This window comes from Sceloporus occidentalis, unplaced genomic scaffold (genome assembly GCF_023333645.1).
Source record: "Sceloporus occidentalis isolate IW3139 unplaced genomic scaffold, rSceOcc1.0.p SCAF_1, whole genome shotgun sequence".
Lineage (NCBI taxonomy): Eukaryota > Metazoa > Chordata > Lepidosauria > Squamata > Phrynosomatidae > Sceloporus > Sceloporus occidentalis.
Genome location: NW_028316981.1, coordinates 135,044,249 through 135,058,821, shown reverse-complemented (window position 1 = coordinate 135,058,821; position 14,573 = coordinate 135,044,249). Strand labels below are relative to the sequence as shown.

At 41.1% G+C, this 14,573-nt stretch overlaps 1 protein-coding gene across 11 annotated transcripts in view; it reads right to left on the bottom strand.

Moving 5' to 3' along the window:
• Positions 1-14,573, bottom strand: part of CACNA1G (calcium voltage-gated channel subunit alpha1 G) — a 270,365-nt gene that overhangs the window by 209,198 nt on the left and 46,594 nt on the right. For all 11 annotated transcript variants that reach the window (XM_089537162.1, XM_089537177.1, XM_089537228.1 and 8 more), the window contains exons 5-7: positions 9,454-9,613; positions 4,517-4,808; positions 3,645-3,737 (exon numbers count right to left, since the gene is read on the bottom strand). In XM_089537162.1, the coding sequence (XP_089393288.1) occupies positions 3,645-3,737; positions 4,517-4,808; positions 9,454-9,613 (545 nt within the window). The remainder of the gene's footprint in view (positions 1-3,644; positions 3,738-4,516; positions 4,809-9,453; positions 9,614-14,573) is intronic.

Sequence of the window (14,573 nt, the reverse complement as noted above, 5' to 3'; positions counted from 1 at the left end):
TGGAAAACTCATGAGCAGGACATCACAACAATGCTGCTCAAAGATTTGGGAGGGGGGGTAGGGCTTAGTAAAAGTGCCCCAGTCACCTCGCTACTGTCATCACTGACCACTTGTCCCCACTGTCAGGGCCCAGAAGGGGAGGTGCAGGGAGGTGTCTGCTCCTCCTTTTTGTTATTGTCCCTCTTAGCGACAGTGGAAGGAAGGCAATCAGGCAGTGACAACAGAGAGGAGCAGCATGGTTAGAAAATCTAGAGGCCAACAGCTATGCTCCTCCTGGTGTGTGGGCCTTGACAGATGCCTGACAATGCAAACTTCTACTGCTGCCCTTTCTCAAGGTAAAAGCCCCCCCCCCCTTGCAGCCAGGGGTATACTGATATTCTCAGACCTTAGAAATTGTTTGTCGTTGTTGTGTGTCTTCAAGACATTTTCAACTTATAGCGACCCTAAGGCAAACCTATTATCATGAGGTTTCATTGGTAAGCTTCTTCAGAGGGGGTTTGCCACAGCCATCTTCTGAAGCTGAAAGAGTGTGACTTGCCCAAGGTCACCCAGGGGGATTTGAACCCAGGTCTCCCAGTGTCCTAGTCCAGCGCTCAAATCACTACCACATGCTGGCTCTCTAGACCTCAGAAAGCCACTCGGGAAATACATGAGCCATCCAAAAGTTTTGCTACAGGAACTGGCTCATAACTAATGCTGCTTTCATACCATTTGGAAGATAGCTTTGAGAGAGAGCCACTCTCCTCTGTCGTTTGTTGTTGATGTGTGCCTTCAAGTCACTTCCAACATATGGTGACCCTATGATGACCCTGTCATGGGGTTTTCTTGGCAAAAGTTGTTCAGAGGAGGTTTGCCATTTCCTTCTCCTGAGGCTGAGTGTATATGAGAAGGGATGAGCACGGCCTTCTGGCCCCCACAGCCATCCCCCCCCTGCACCAGGTGACACTAGGGCTGGCAATGCCATTGCCAAGTTGAACAGGGATTTTCTTTTATTTAAAGGAGTTTCTCTAATTTTTGCTTCTTGGGAGTCAGTGTTTGTAATTATCACAATTCAGAAGCATTATTGTGTTTTTGGGTTGTTTTGTTTTTTAAATTCATGCTTGTTCACTTGAAACCATTTCATGACAGATTTTTCCCTTGCAGAAAGGTTGACAGCTTTTGTGCACAGATCTTTTCCTTTGTTAACTGCAATTTTGGAGATGTTGCTACTCAACAAAAGCAGTTGTTTGCAGCCAAAGATCTGATAATTTATTCTGAAACAGGCTTTTCATTAGACTGCATTTTCAGTAGATCACGATCATTATTCAGTCTGAATGTTTTGAAAAGAAGCCAATAACTAGGCCTTTTCTCCTGGCTACCTTAAACCAACAGATACACTATCCATTCATGCTATCTCAGTGGTAAGAAGATGCTGATTCATCTTCCTTGGCATTGCTTTCTCTCTGGATGCCCTTAGCAGGAAACTGTAGAGCTGAACGATGTGCCATTGAGAAGGGAAAGAAAGGTGCAGATTTAACATACTTATGAAACAGCTGATTGATTTGCTTAAATGAGAACATATCAGGTAGCTTCCACCCAAGCATATAGCTTAGCTTTACTCAATGTAAGGCCTGGCCTCAGTTATTCACACTTTGAGATACCACTTTGAGATATTGTCTTGAATAAGGTAAGCAGTAGAAGCTGTTGGCTCCTATCTCAGTGGAGAAGTGAGTTTTCTTTGGGTCTTGGTCAAATTTTAACTGAGCAATTCAAAGTGTATTGCACCCAGTTTTGAAAATTTAGTCAGCACCTTGGATAGCTCCTTTAACATTAAGAGCTAGCTTTGATGGATAGCTGTGTATACATTAAATGTATCCACATTCTCCTCCAGCTCAGATAACTTCTGAGTTACAGGGAGCCCAATGCTATGGGGTGGAGTGGGGTATCAGTAAAACTTCCCATTTCTCATGTGCTGCTTCTACTCTCTCCTGCCCCCAGACCACAAGCAAATAAGTGTACTTTGTTTCCTTTTCTTTCTCAAAGGCTTCCTAAATCTCCATCGATGGCTAAGATGCTGGGGACTATTGAGCATGTGCCCGAGTTGCACAAGCTCAGAACATTCCTTCACTGATGCAGGGAAACACAGAAGGAATGGTTATAAAGGGATGGATATGTTTAGGCCTCCTCTGCCACTGCCAGACCAGCACCAGGACCAGTGAATCTATTTTATGAAGTGTTGGGCAGGAAGAGCTGCTGAGACAATTGCAGCCATTCCTGACTAACCTTAAAATATAATAAAAGTTAACTGCTCCAGAATTGTTCTGTCCTGTATGACAGAGCACAAAACAGCAGGAGGAGGAAGCATTCACAGCAGAGCGCCAAGGGAGGGTGTGTATATGAGAGAGGTGAGAATGCAAGTGTGTGTGTGTGTGTGTGTGTGTGAGAGAGAGAGAGAGAGAGAGAATGCTTTGTGAAGGTGTGTGTTGGGCTACTGCCAGACTACAAAATGAATGCACTTTGACAGCGCTTTAACTGTCATGGCTCCATTCTATAGAATCCTGGGATTGTCGTTTGTTGTGACATTTAGTGGGTTTTTAAAAAAAATTATATACACTGTAAGGAAATTGTAAAGATTGCCGAAGGCCACAGCAAAACTGTCTCTTGTCAATAGGCTTTCTTTAACATAAAAGCCAAAAAGAGACCAGACTATCTTCCTTTTGTTACTGTAGGTCAAACTTCAAACTCATCCAGTATTTTGATAGTTGCAAGCTCATGTTTGTTGATGTTGTTTTAAAAAGAGAACAGCCAATATTAATCCCATGACAAATTTGAGATAGGATGGTGATGGAGAAGTTGCCTTCACTATCTCCATCTGTGACTAAAATAAAATCATCAGTTCCAAACTCACATGTGGCTGTATCATATCATTGTTAGGAGTACTTTCAGAACACATCCTTTTGCTAGCAGGCTGTATACTCTCTTGGGTTCTATTTAAAGCTAAGGTGGACAAAGTACACCCTTGAATTGCATGTGAACCCCAAGGCCATCTTTGCTGTACCCTAAGGATCTGCATACCTCCCTCCCATTTTAAGGTCCATTTCCTCACCATTATCAAATGCTATGAGCCATTTTGTCATATTTTGGAATCATGGAGGTCATATTTTAAAGGCTTGGACAAGTCCCCCACCAACCCCCCCCCCAAAAAAAATTGAAAACAAGCCTCATCAAGATTCTGCATTGGGTGTGGGGGGCAGAATCCATAAACACTGTTAAGTCACCTTTAATTCTGGGTTGGGAGAAAGGTGGAATATAAGTAGAATAGAATAGAATAGAATAGACGGAACCTCTCCACTGAAGTGTAGTAAAATAGCCAAAAGTGCACCTTGGAGCCTTCAGGGAAGTTATTAGTTATATTTGAGAGGAAAAGATACTAGATGCATTTTTAAAAATAAAAATGGAATGGGGTGATGATGCAGCTCTTCTGGGTCCCTTGCAGGGGCTAATCCCCCCCCCCCCCAACATCTAGCAGTTGTCCATCCAAATTTAAAGCATACTGTCTGATTCATTTTCTTTCCACACAAACACACACACCCTAACACAATTTTCCTTCTTGCTGGCATCTGTTCATGTCCTTGTTTGCTACAAAGACAGGAGCATTAACTCACAATGATCAGGAGAATGAAATAGATGAAGTTGTAGAAGGAATGGGCATCCATGACGAAGTACATTATATCTACCCAGCCCTCAAGAGTGATGACCTGTGTTAAAGAAGAAAGAAAATGGAGTTATTGTTTAGGTTCTCTTGGTGGAGGCAAGCCTATCTGGTATATCAAGGATAAGAAACAAGCCTATATAGAAGTTACAAAACACCTGCTAGAGAAACCCAGAAAGACACAGCAGTTCGCAGAATTTCATTTTATTTTGAATTAAAGGTAAGAAGAGAAGAAACAAAAAACAACAGCACCACCAACAACAACAAAAGAAGAGCACGGAGCAATCAAATAAATTTACTAAAGAAACTCACCAATAGTCACTCTTACTCTAATTTGATTGCATCTCTGGAACAGTTAGTATATAACAGTTTAGTGACAAGCTCAATATTTAATTTAAAAATTTGACATATAAGATCTATTGCATATATCAGGTATGTGTTTGTGTGTGTGTGGATAAAGTCAGAAAAAGTTGGCCTATGTCCTTGAACTGGAAGAAGATCTACCAATTTTATTATTCCTTCTGAGTCATCTCTTACATCTATTAATATAAAGGATAAGAAATAAGAAATAGATGGAGAGATACTCAAGAATCAAGGGTGGGTGAAAAGCAAGCAAGCGAACATTAGTCTGTACTAGTATATCCTATACTTATAGAGTCATAAGAAAAAATAGCAAGCAATTGGTGATCTAAACTAATACATTTGTTTTCTTCTTATATCAAAGGGAAAATATTTAGAAAAAAGATTAAAAATTCCCACTTTTCATCATTACTGACGAACAGCCTATTGACAGAATACGTTTGGAAATTAAGTCACAATGTTCACCTGAAATATTGCAATCCATGCATAACCAATGTTATCAAAATTGATTGCTCCTTTGAAAGGATTGTGTTCCCCAGCAGAACAGTTTGTGTAATATTGATTCCAGTTGACACAAGAGGTGTTAGTGGTGTCATTGTAGGAGTAATAGTCCAGGGTGCACTCCAGGCCTTCCTCCCTCTGTGTCGGGATGCTGCGGCAGGAGCGCATGCCATTCTCCCTCGGCTGAGAGCAGATGAAAGGGCTTTCGTCTTCATTCTCCGTCTGGTAGTAGGATTCCAGATCTACTGAGTAAGGGCTTAAAGAAAACAGACGCATAGCAGGTTACACAAGAATGGCATGTTGGAAGTATAGGAAACAATCAAGGCTCATTAGTCACCCTACATTACAGTACAATGTAATGATATGCCAACTGCGACCCTACCTGGGCCAAAGGGACCTTGAAACTGTGGTACATGCTCTGGTAACCACTCGCTTGGATTTCTGTAATGTGCTCTACATGGGGCAACCCTTGTACCAAGCCTGGAAGCTTCAGTTAGTACAAAATATGGTGACCAGATTGGTCACCGGTGCGTCCAGGTTTGACCATATAACACCTATTCTGAAAGATCTGCACTGGCTGCCTATTCGCTTCCGAGCGCAATACAAGGTCTTGTTTATTACCTATAAAGCCCTACATGGCTTGGGCCATAGTTACTTGAGGGACCGCATCTCCCCATATAATCCGCCCCGCACACTCAGAACAACCGGGAAGAACTTGTTGGAAATTCCACCTTCTAAATATGTTATTACTTCCCAGATGGCCTTCTCAGTAGCAACCCCACAAATCTGGAACAGTCTTCCCGACGAGCTCCATCTTATCACCCCCCTGGAAACATTTAAAAAGAGGCTTAAAACTTTCCTCTTCTGTCAAGCCTTCCCCCCTGGAAAATAAAGTCGTGTGCTCTGATCCCATTGACTCTCTACCTCACCCTATTGATTGATTGAATGATTGTTTTTAGATTGTATATTGTATTTAGTGCTCTTGGTTTTATCTATTTTATGATTTTTTGTAATTGGTTTTAAACTCTATGTAAACCACTTTGATCTTTTTGGAAAAGTGGTATATAAATAAAATTTATTATTATTATTATTATTATTATTATTATTATTATTATTATTATTATTACAAAAGACTGGGGACACACTACCAGTGATGTTTAGCAGACAGCAGACTAAAAGCAAAAAGAGGAAAGTACCTTTTCATGTCACTAACAGGATAACCTGTGAAACTCATGGACCCAAGAGGTCACAGGGGCAAATAGGATAATTGAGTTCAGGAAAAGCAATTAGGCAAATTAATTGAGGATTGGGGCATTTTAACTGTCTGGGAGTGAAATTTCATTTTTCAGATCTCTTTAAATTGCGTTACAGTAGTTTTGAAGTTTAGAATGAATGTCAGATAATACATCACTCAAAAATGGTTTAAGAGAAGGGGGAAAAACAGTTTCATCTGAACTTCTGGGAACTGGCCATCATCAGAGACAGGATATTGAACTGGATGGGCTGAATTGACTGACCCCAGTATAGCAATTATTACATTCTTGTGGGTTGCATAAAACAACTAAGTCATTTAAGGGAAAGCAGAACCCAGAAAAGATCTGGTGGGTTGCATAATGATTAGTCAGTGAGACAGAACACATGCCAAAAGGCCTGTTGTTCAGACCCTGGCCTTATGTGCTCAAGACTGAGAGTGAGTTAGAATGTCCATGAACATCCCTTACCACCACAGCAGCTAAAGTAAGAAAGAGAAAGGCACAAGCAAGCAGGCAATGGTCAATTCTAACTAATACATATTTTCTATATTTCAGACATAGAATGGCTATTTGGCTCGATATGCTAAAATTTTAAAAGTAGTGCTGCTCTTGAAACAGTTACCTTTTTTTAAAAAAAGGGAGATCAGATTAGTCTGGCATGACTTGTTTCTCAGAAACCCATGTTGACTTTTTCTGATAATGGTATTGCTTTCTAAATGTTCACAGACTCTCTGTTTAATGATCTGTTCTAAACTCTTTCCTAGTATTGATGTCAGACTAACTGGATGGTAATTGTTGGGATCTGTTCTTTTTTCTTTTTTGAAGATGGGGACTCCTCCCGTCTGCTGGGACTACTCTTCTTCTCCAGGAGTTCTCAAAAATTATTGCCAATGGCTCTGAGATTACATTTGCCAGTTCTTTTAATACCCTTGGATGTAGTTCATTTGGTACTGGAGACTTAAATTCATTTAGATTAATCAGGTATTCCTCTTTCCTTATTCTGTGCTGCATTTCTCCTGCTGTGACCTCTATTCCATTCTCCTCAGGGTGAGCACCCTTTTCCTTTTCTAAGAACACTGAGGCAAAGACAGTGTTGAATAGTCTTGCCTTTTCTCTGTCCCCTGTTAGCAATTTGCCACCTTTTCCATGCAGTGGCCATACCGTTTCCTTCTTCTTCCTTTTGTTACTGACAACCCCCAAAAGCCCTTTTTATTGTTCTTAATCTCTCTAGTAAGCCTGAGCTCAATCTGTGCTTCTGCTTTTCTTACTTTCCCCTTACATGTGCTAGCTATTTGCTTGAATTCCTCTTTTGTTATTTCCCCTTTTTTCTATTTCTCATATATGCCCTGTTTAAAAGTTAGCTCACTTGAAAGTTTCTTAGTCATTCATCCCGGTTTCTTGAGACACATCCCATTTTCCCTTCTTGTTAGAAGGGTTTGAACTTGTGCCTTCAGTATCTCCCTTTTGAGAAACTCCCATCCATCCTGAACTCCCTTCTCTTTTACTATTCCTAACCCCCAGTATTTTCCTAAATTTACTGAAATCAGCTTTCCTAAAGTCCAGAATGCATGTCTGACTATGTCTGGCTTCTCCTTTCCACTGTATAACTAACTGCAAGATACCATGGTCACTCCCACTTAAAGATCCCACCATTTCCATCTCATTAACCAGGTCATCTTAGGAGTTTATCACATGGGAGGAATTTCTCTTAATTTCGAATGAAAAGAAAGTGGGGCCAGAACGCATTCACTTGAATTTGCTAGTTCAGCGAATTTATGTGAATTCAAATTGGGTTTAAACTGACTTCTCATCACCTGAAAATAGCTTGCCATTGCCCAAAATTGTGTGTGATCACCTCTTACGCAATAACGTGAAACCCATGATTGCGTTCGGACTGACGTCCCATTTCCTGAAATTGCATGTGGTAGTCTATCACGCAATAACGTTAAACCCCATGATTGCATTCAGATTGGATTATAATTTCAATTTCCCTTGTCTGATAATGTCCCTTGTTGGTTAGGATCAGATCTAAAATGGCTGAGGTAATTGTTCACTGTGCACCATCTGAAATGGTTCAAAGAGGAAATGGTTCAGTGTGTCCACTTTCATAACACCAGGAGAATCTGTACTGAACTCCTGTACACAGTGAAGCATGACAGCTTCAAAAACTGTTTAGATGGTTCAAATAACATCTGGATGTGTAATATTGGCTTGGTTCCTTTCCTCCTGCCCAATTTCCTACTTGAATTGATAACATCCTAGAAAATCATTTTCAAGGATGACCAAAACCAGAGTAAGTAGTTGTTGTGTGCCCTCTAGTCATTTCTGAGTCATGGCAAACCTATCACAGAGGTTTCTTGGCTAGAAAACTTCAGAGGGGTTTTGTCTTTGTCTTCCTCTGAGGCTGAGAGAGTTGCGACTTGTCCAAGATCACTGTCAGGATCTTAGTTGGTTTGAGTTCCTGCCATGCCTGCTAGTCAATTATATTGTGCCTGCTTTGCTTTGTATTATGGATGATGGACTATGTCATATCTTTAGTGTTGTTGGGTGGAATGCATGTTTATCTTTCTTGGCACTGAGTAGTGGGCAGATGTGAAGGGGAGGTAATATGCATTGGGAGCTCCCAAGGTCAGTCCCCATGGTAATGCAACGGGGGTGTTTTGGGAAAGGGATGTTTTGGAATGGGAGCAAATGAGGAGTGAGGGCATGCAAAAAGATTTGGTTTGTTTTGTGACTTTTAATATACTATGTAACCAACATTGCTTTAGTTCCAACAACATTGCCTTGCTGTGAACAATTTTACTTTTTGCACTGAGGCTTGGATTTCTGAATCAAGTTAGTATAGCCAGCCTTCCATATCCACAGGATTTTTATCTACAAATTCAAGCACCCACAGCTTGAAAACATTTTTCATATATATAAATTCAAAAAAGCAAGCCTTGATTTTGCCATTTTATATAAGGAATGCCATTATATTTAATAGGCCTGGAACATCCACGGTCGAACCAAATCCTAGCAGATACCAAGGGCCCACTGTACATGACAGTTTGTCAGGACTAAAGCACTTTCAGTTACACAGTTGTGCAGTTGTGTAATTAACTATGTGTTATGCTGCTTTCATAGCCATTATCTGATTTCATAGTTGTGATAACCAAATATAACTATGGGTTTTATTATTGATTGTTCTCAGAGGGGCGGGATACAAATAAATTTTATTTATTATTATTATTATTATTATTATTATTATTATTATTATTATTAAAATGTTTTATGTGTCCAGCTAGTCCAGTACTGCCTACTGTGACTGGCAGCAGTTCTTCACGTTCTTGACATAGGTATTTCTATCATCTACTACTTGATAGTTATTAACAGTGGCAAAAGGATACAAAAGAAAAAAAGAAAGAAAAAGAAACAATTGTATCTTTGTGTGCCCACATTGTCTATTCTAACTTCTAGGTGAGCTGCACATCCTCTGCACAACGTGAAGTCCATCACATTTGCCATAATGTATGCAAAAAATACACATAAGCCCAGGTACGAGAGCTGTGAACCTTATGGAAATCAATATTTTCTTTCAGAAAAACTCTTACTTTTGTGCACATACATACAGTACTTTGAAAACTTGCAGTGTAATTTACTCATACTTACAAACTGAAGTTTTCTGGTAGGAAGCAACGATTCCTGAGCAGCCCTGCCCAAAGCTGAACTCCAACAATGCCAAAGATGAAGAACACAAAAAAACAGAGAAGGAGCACATTCCCCAACATAGGAAGAGTGTCCAAAAGCAGTGTAACTAGGATGCGCATACCTGAAAAGAACAAAGGGAAGATAGCTTTTAAAGAAGAGAAGATTTACTGGGTTAGTTCTCCATGCTTCTGAAAATAAGCAAGGAATTAGACTGGATGCCCTGGAGTTCTTTTCATTCTTCTCTTCCTCTTCCCATGTTAACTCTGAGGATTAGCTAAAGTCCTAAAATCCTTCACTCATCCACAGTGAGAGGAAACAGGCATGTTGTGGATAACAGCTGAGATACTACTTAAAACTAGTGAAGCACAATGTTGTGTCAATATACTTATGCAGACTGTGGGCTGCTAGAGAGTGAAGACTGAGATGTCCAACTCAGCAGTGGTGCATGACAGCTTTCCTAGCACATCCTGCAGTGAATCAGTAACTTTTGGGATTAGGGGACATATGTGCATGGGCACTGGGTGGTAACTATTGTCCTTGCCAAGCAAATTGCTTACCTCCTTATGTAAGCCAGTAAAAACAGAATTGCTAGTACAACTGGTAGTTTTACTAGTTTTCGTCACCCCTCTTCTTTTTGATTTATTAATCCTTTGTGTGCATGAGCATGTGCTTGCACATAAGGTCTCCACAGGACCACAAAAAAAGAACTGTAACTTGTAAAGGTCCTGCATTAGTCCAGCATTGGAAGAGATTTACTAGCTGCTTATTCTGAGTCTTCCTGCAAAATAATATCCAATCAGATTGATAATTCACTCATTTAAAAGGCCTTTAGGCTGTACGGATTTCTTTATGACAACTTCAATCAATTCATCTTTTTGAGCAAAAAATATTGTACATTTTCCCCACTCTCTCACCCCATTTGTATCCTAACAGCAACCCTGTGAAGTAGGTTGAGCTGAGAAGCCACGATTGCTTCAGATGACCACATGTGTATTCTTTTACGGGAAACATGGGATTTCACCTGATTTATTATGTGTCGTGGGCAACAGAGTGGGTGTGAAAGTAGAGTTCATGCAGTAAGTATGGATCTGAGAAAAAGTTGTAATTTTGAGAAGCTCTGAAAGAAGCACCTTGATTTTACTATTATGTATTATATGATATTCAGCATCATCCCCACAAGAGAGATGTTGGGGGATGATGCATAGTTTGCTGGCCTACCTGGAACAGGGGGACAAGTTTAAATTGAGCCATGGCAGTTATGCCATGGCAAGAGGAGGCCTTGAGCATGGCCAGAGGTGATTTGAGCCCTGCTTTCCCACAGCTCTCCATTCTGGATCAGGCAGTTGACCCACCCTCCTACCGCTGGTGCAGTATGAAGTTTCTTGGTCGCTTCTAAGTTGGGTAGAAATTTTTTCCCTTTTCCACAGGTTTTTTCCCATACTGTTCCCAGTCAGACTTGGACAAATGGCCAGGGTGGTGTCTAAACAGGCTGTCATTGGCAGAAATGGGGTGAGATTTAGAGTTCAATGAGCACCTAGGTTACTGTTTTGGTGGAAGGGAGGTCTCTGAAACTACCTCTTTAGGCCTTGTGACCTGGGAGGTGGGGAAAGAGAATAGCCCTTGGTGCTGGCCTGAATAATAAACCCTCTCTTTAATTCTTGCGGATTGGGAGAGGGATTTTCTGGTTGGTCTTCCTGATGTGGCCCGGCCAGAGAGCAACCCAGCTTTTAATAATAATAATAATAATAATAATAATAATAATAAGTTTTATTTATATTGTCCTGCCTCTCCCAATGGATCGAAGTGGAATTACAGTCAAATTATGCAATCCACAATAATTCTAATAACAATTATTTAAAATCACAATATAAACCATATGCTATCTAAAAACAGTTAATACAATATAAAATCTCATTGACAACCTGAGGTAGACTCCTGATCAGTAGGTAGTATTTTTCTGAGGTCTATAAAAGATCAGGGGGCTATGCTTGCCGGAAGAGGTGAGTTTTCAACGCCTTTTTGAAGGCATCCAGGGTAGAAATAAGTCGGAGCTGCTCCGGAAGATTATTCCAAAGCATTGGGGCCGTAGCCGAAAATGCTCTTTGGTGAGTAGATGTTAACCTCACCTTGGGATGCTCAAGTAAGTTCTTCCCAGATGTTTGGAGAGTGCGGGGTGGATTATGTCGGGAGAAGCATTCCCTCAAGTAACTCGGGCCCAAGCCATGTAGGGCTTTAAAGATAATAACCAACATTTTGTATTGGGCCCGGAAGCTAATTGGGTTCTCTTTGGGTTCTCTTTTGGGTTCTCTTTGGGGCTCAGGTGTGATTGCCTTGGGGAAGCTGCAGAGGTGGTCTGGGGAAAAGACCATTGGCTGCAGCTGCTCCCACATTAGGTTACTCCCTCCTTAGTTGCAGTTCTCTTTAGAAACTGAGATAACAACCAGACAAAGAAGCAACAAGAACACAGCATCAAGAATAAGCCAAATTCCAGAGTATTGAAGTCCAAAAAAATCAGAGCATACCAGGAGTTCAGAACAGCATGGTCATCAGGTAGTCCAAGAGTTCAGGGTTGGAGCAAACAGAATTGTCAGTCAAAGGTCCAATCCAGAGAGTCAGGCAACCCAAGAGTTCAAGGCAAGGGTGCATTTGTCAGAGATGTCAGTTAACCTCTGACAAAGTCCTGGCATTCTTCCCAGGCTTTTATCTCCAGTTCTCACTGGTACAGCTGTTCCTTGATTGCTTGGCATTCTTTGGGAACAATGCATGCTCTCTCTTTCTGACCTCCGCTGGCTGAATTAAGGCACAAGTAAGTCTGCTTCCCCATTCTCCTCAGTGCCTAAGTTGGCAGGAACCTCTGCTGCACTGGTGCCAGGTTCCTGCCTGTCCTCATTGGCAGCAGACTTTGCTGGCACAGGCACCGAGGAACTAGGGCCAGACTCAAGACTGGGTTCTTCTGCTTCCTCCTCTGAGCCTCCAGTTTTTACACAGAGCATGATAAGTGTGTTCCCCCACTGATCGTAGAGCATCATCACTCTTGGTTTAAATTTCCCTTTTATTTCTTGGATCTTATGGAAGAGGTTTCTTGTTCTACCTTTTTTGTTATAGTCTTCTTTTTCTCTACATTGATTGACCCAGTCAATCTCTTCATCCCTGCACAGGAGTAGTGGAACTGCTGCATTTAGGGTTTTGAACTTATTTCTGTCACCTTTTTCTTTTGCTTCCCCTCAGTCCTTAACTGTTTGAAGAGTTTTATCCAGTGAAGCTTTTCTTTCATTTTGGCTGCAGTTAGTGTCTTTTTGCATTCTTCTCACACAGTGTCCCTGGCTTGAGTCCAGAGTTCTTCTGGCTCCTGGTCAATTAGGCTTAATAGAGAAAATCTCTTTTTATATATTATGTGTATACATTTCAAACCGGCTTTAGGACAGGATATGGAGTTGAGACTGCCATGGTTGACTTAGTGGATGATCTTCATCTGAGCAGCAACAGGGGAAGTGTGACCCTGTTAGTGCTCCTAGACCTCTCAGAGGCTTTTGACACAATCACATGTTCAGGGGTGGAATGCCTGGGAGAGTTGGGGATTGAAGGCACAGCATTGTAGTGGTTTCAATCTTTTCTCTTGGGAAGATTCCAGATGGTGATGCTTGGGGACAGTTGCTCTTCAAAAAGAGAGCTTAAATGTGGTGTTCCTCAAGGCTTCATCCTGTCCCCAATGCTATTTAACATATATATGAAGTCACTGGGAGAGATCAACTGGAGACATGGGGCAGGGTGTTATCAGTATGCTGATAACACCCAGATATATCTCTCCATGCCTCGTACTACAGCATTTACTAAGGATGGTGTCTCTCCTCTCAATGAATGTCTTAAGGTGGTAATGGACTGGATGAGGAAAAAAACAGACTGAAACTGAATCCAGATAAAACAGAGGTACTCATTGCTGGGATCCCGAACCCGGGTAAGGAGATATGTTAACTGGTCTTAGATGGGATCACACTTCCCTTAAAAGACAGTGTTTGCAGCTTGGGAGTGCTCCTGGACTCATCAGTTCAGATGTCAAATCAGATAAGTATGACGGTCAGGAGTGCTTGCTATCAGCTTTGGCTGAAATACCAGCTGCGTCCTTACCTAGAGTTGGGGGACCTGGAAACTGTAGTGCACATGCTGGTAACCTCACAACTTGACTTCTGTAATGCACTCTACATTGGGCTACCATTGTACCTAGTCCAGAAACTTCAACTAGTTCAAAATATGGCAGCCAGAATGGTCACCGCAGCAGCCAGGGGTGACCATATAACACCGATCTTAAAATCCTTTCACTGGATGCCCATTAGTTTCCCAGCACAGTACAAGGTGTTGGTGCTGACCTTTAAAGCCCTTCATGGCCTGGGTCCAGCCTACTTGCAGGATCGCCTTCTTCCATATGATCCATCACACATACTTAGGTCCTCTGGGAAAAACCTACTGCAGCCAAAGAAGACTAGGCTGGTAGCGGTTACCCAGAGGGCCTTTTCATCTGCCACTCCCAAACTATGGAACGTCCTGTCAGAAGAGATCAGACACATTACTACACTTGATACCTTTAAAAAGGCCATCAAGACGGATCTCTTCTGACAGGTCTTCCCTGAATAATACACTCGGTCGCCCTTCTTATATTTGACCATCATTTTGATCACTCCCTACTGGTTATCCAACATCTTCGCTTCTTCCTGTCTCAATTGCTTTAACTAATGGTTTTAATGATTTATTTTATATTTTATCATTGTTATATTTAGCTTTTGTATATTTTTGTATATTTTTGTATTGTAAGGAAGGGGGAGAGGGAATTATTTATAATGTATTGTATTGTATTACAGTTGTATTGTATTTTATGTGTGCATTGGTTTTTATTATTGTATTACTGTATTGTATTTTATTGTGTTTGTAAGCCACCTCGATTCTATTGGAAGAGGCAGGATATAAATAAAAATGTTTTATTATTATTATTATTATTATTATTATTATTGCACATTAAATTCTACAGGGATGTTCACTGGGTTGTATTTTGGTTACAATGGCGGGTTATAAACCGCCATAAAGTATGT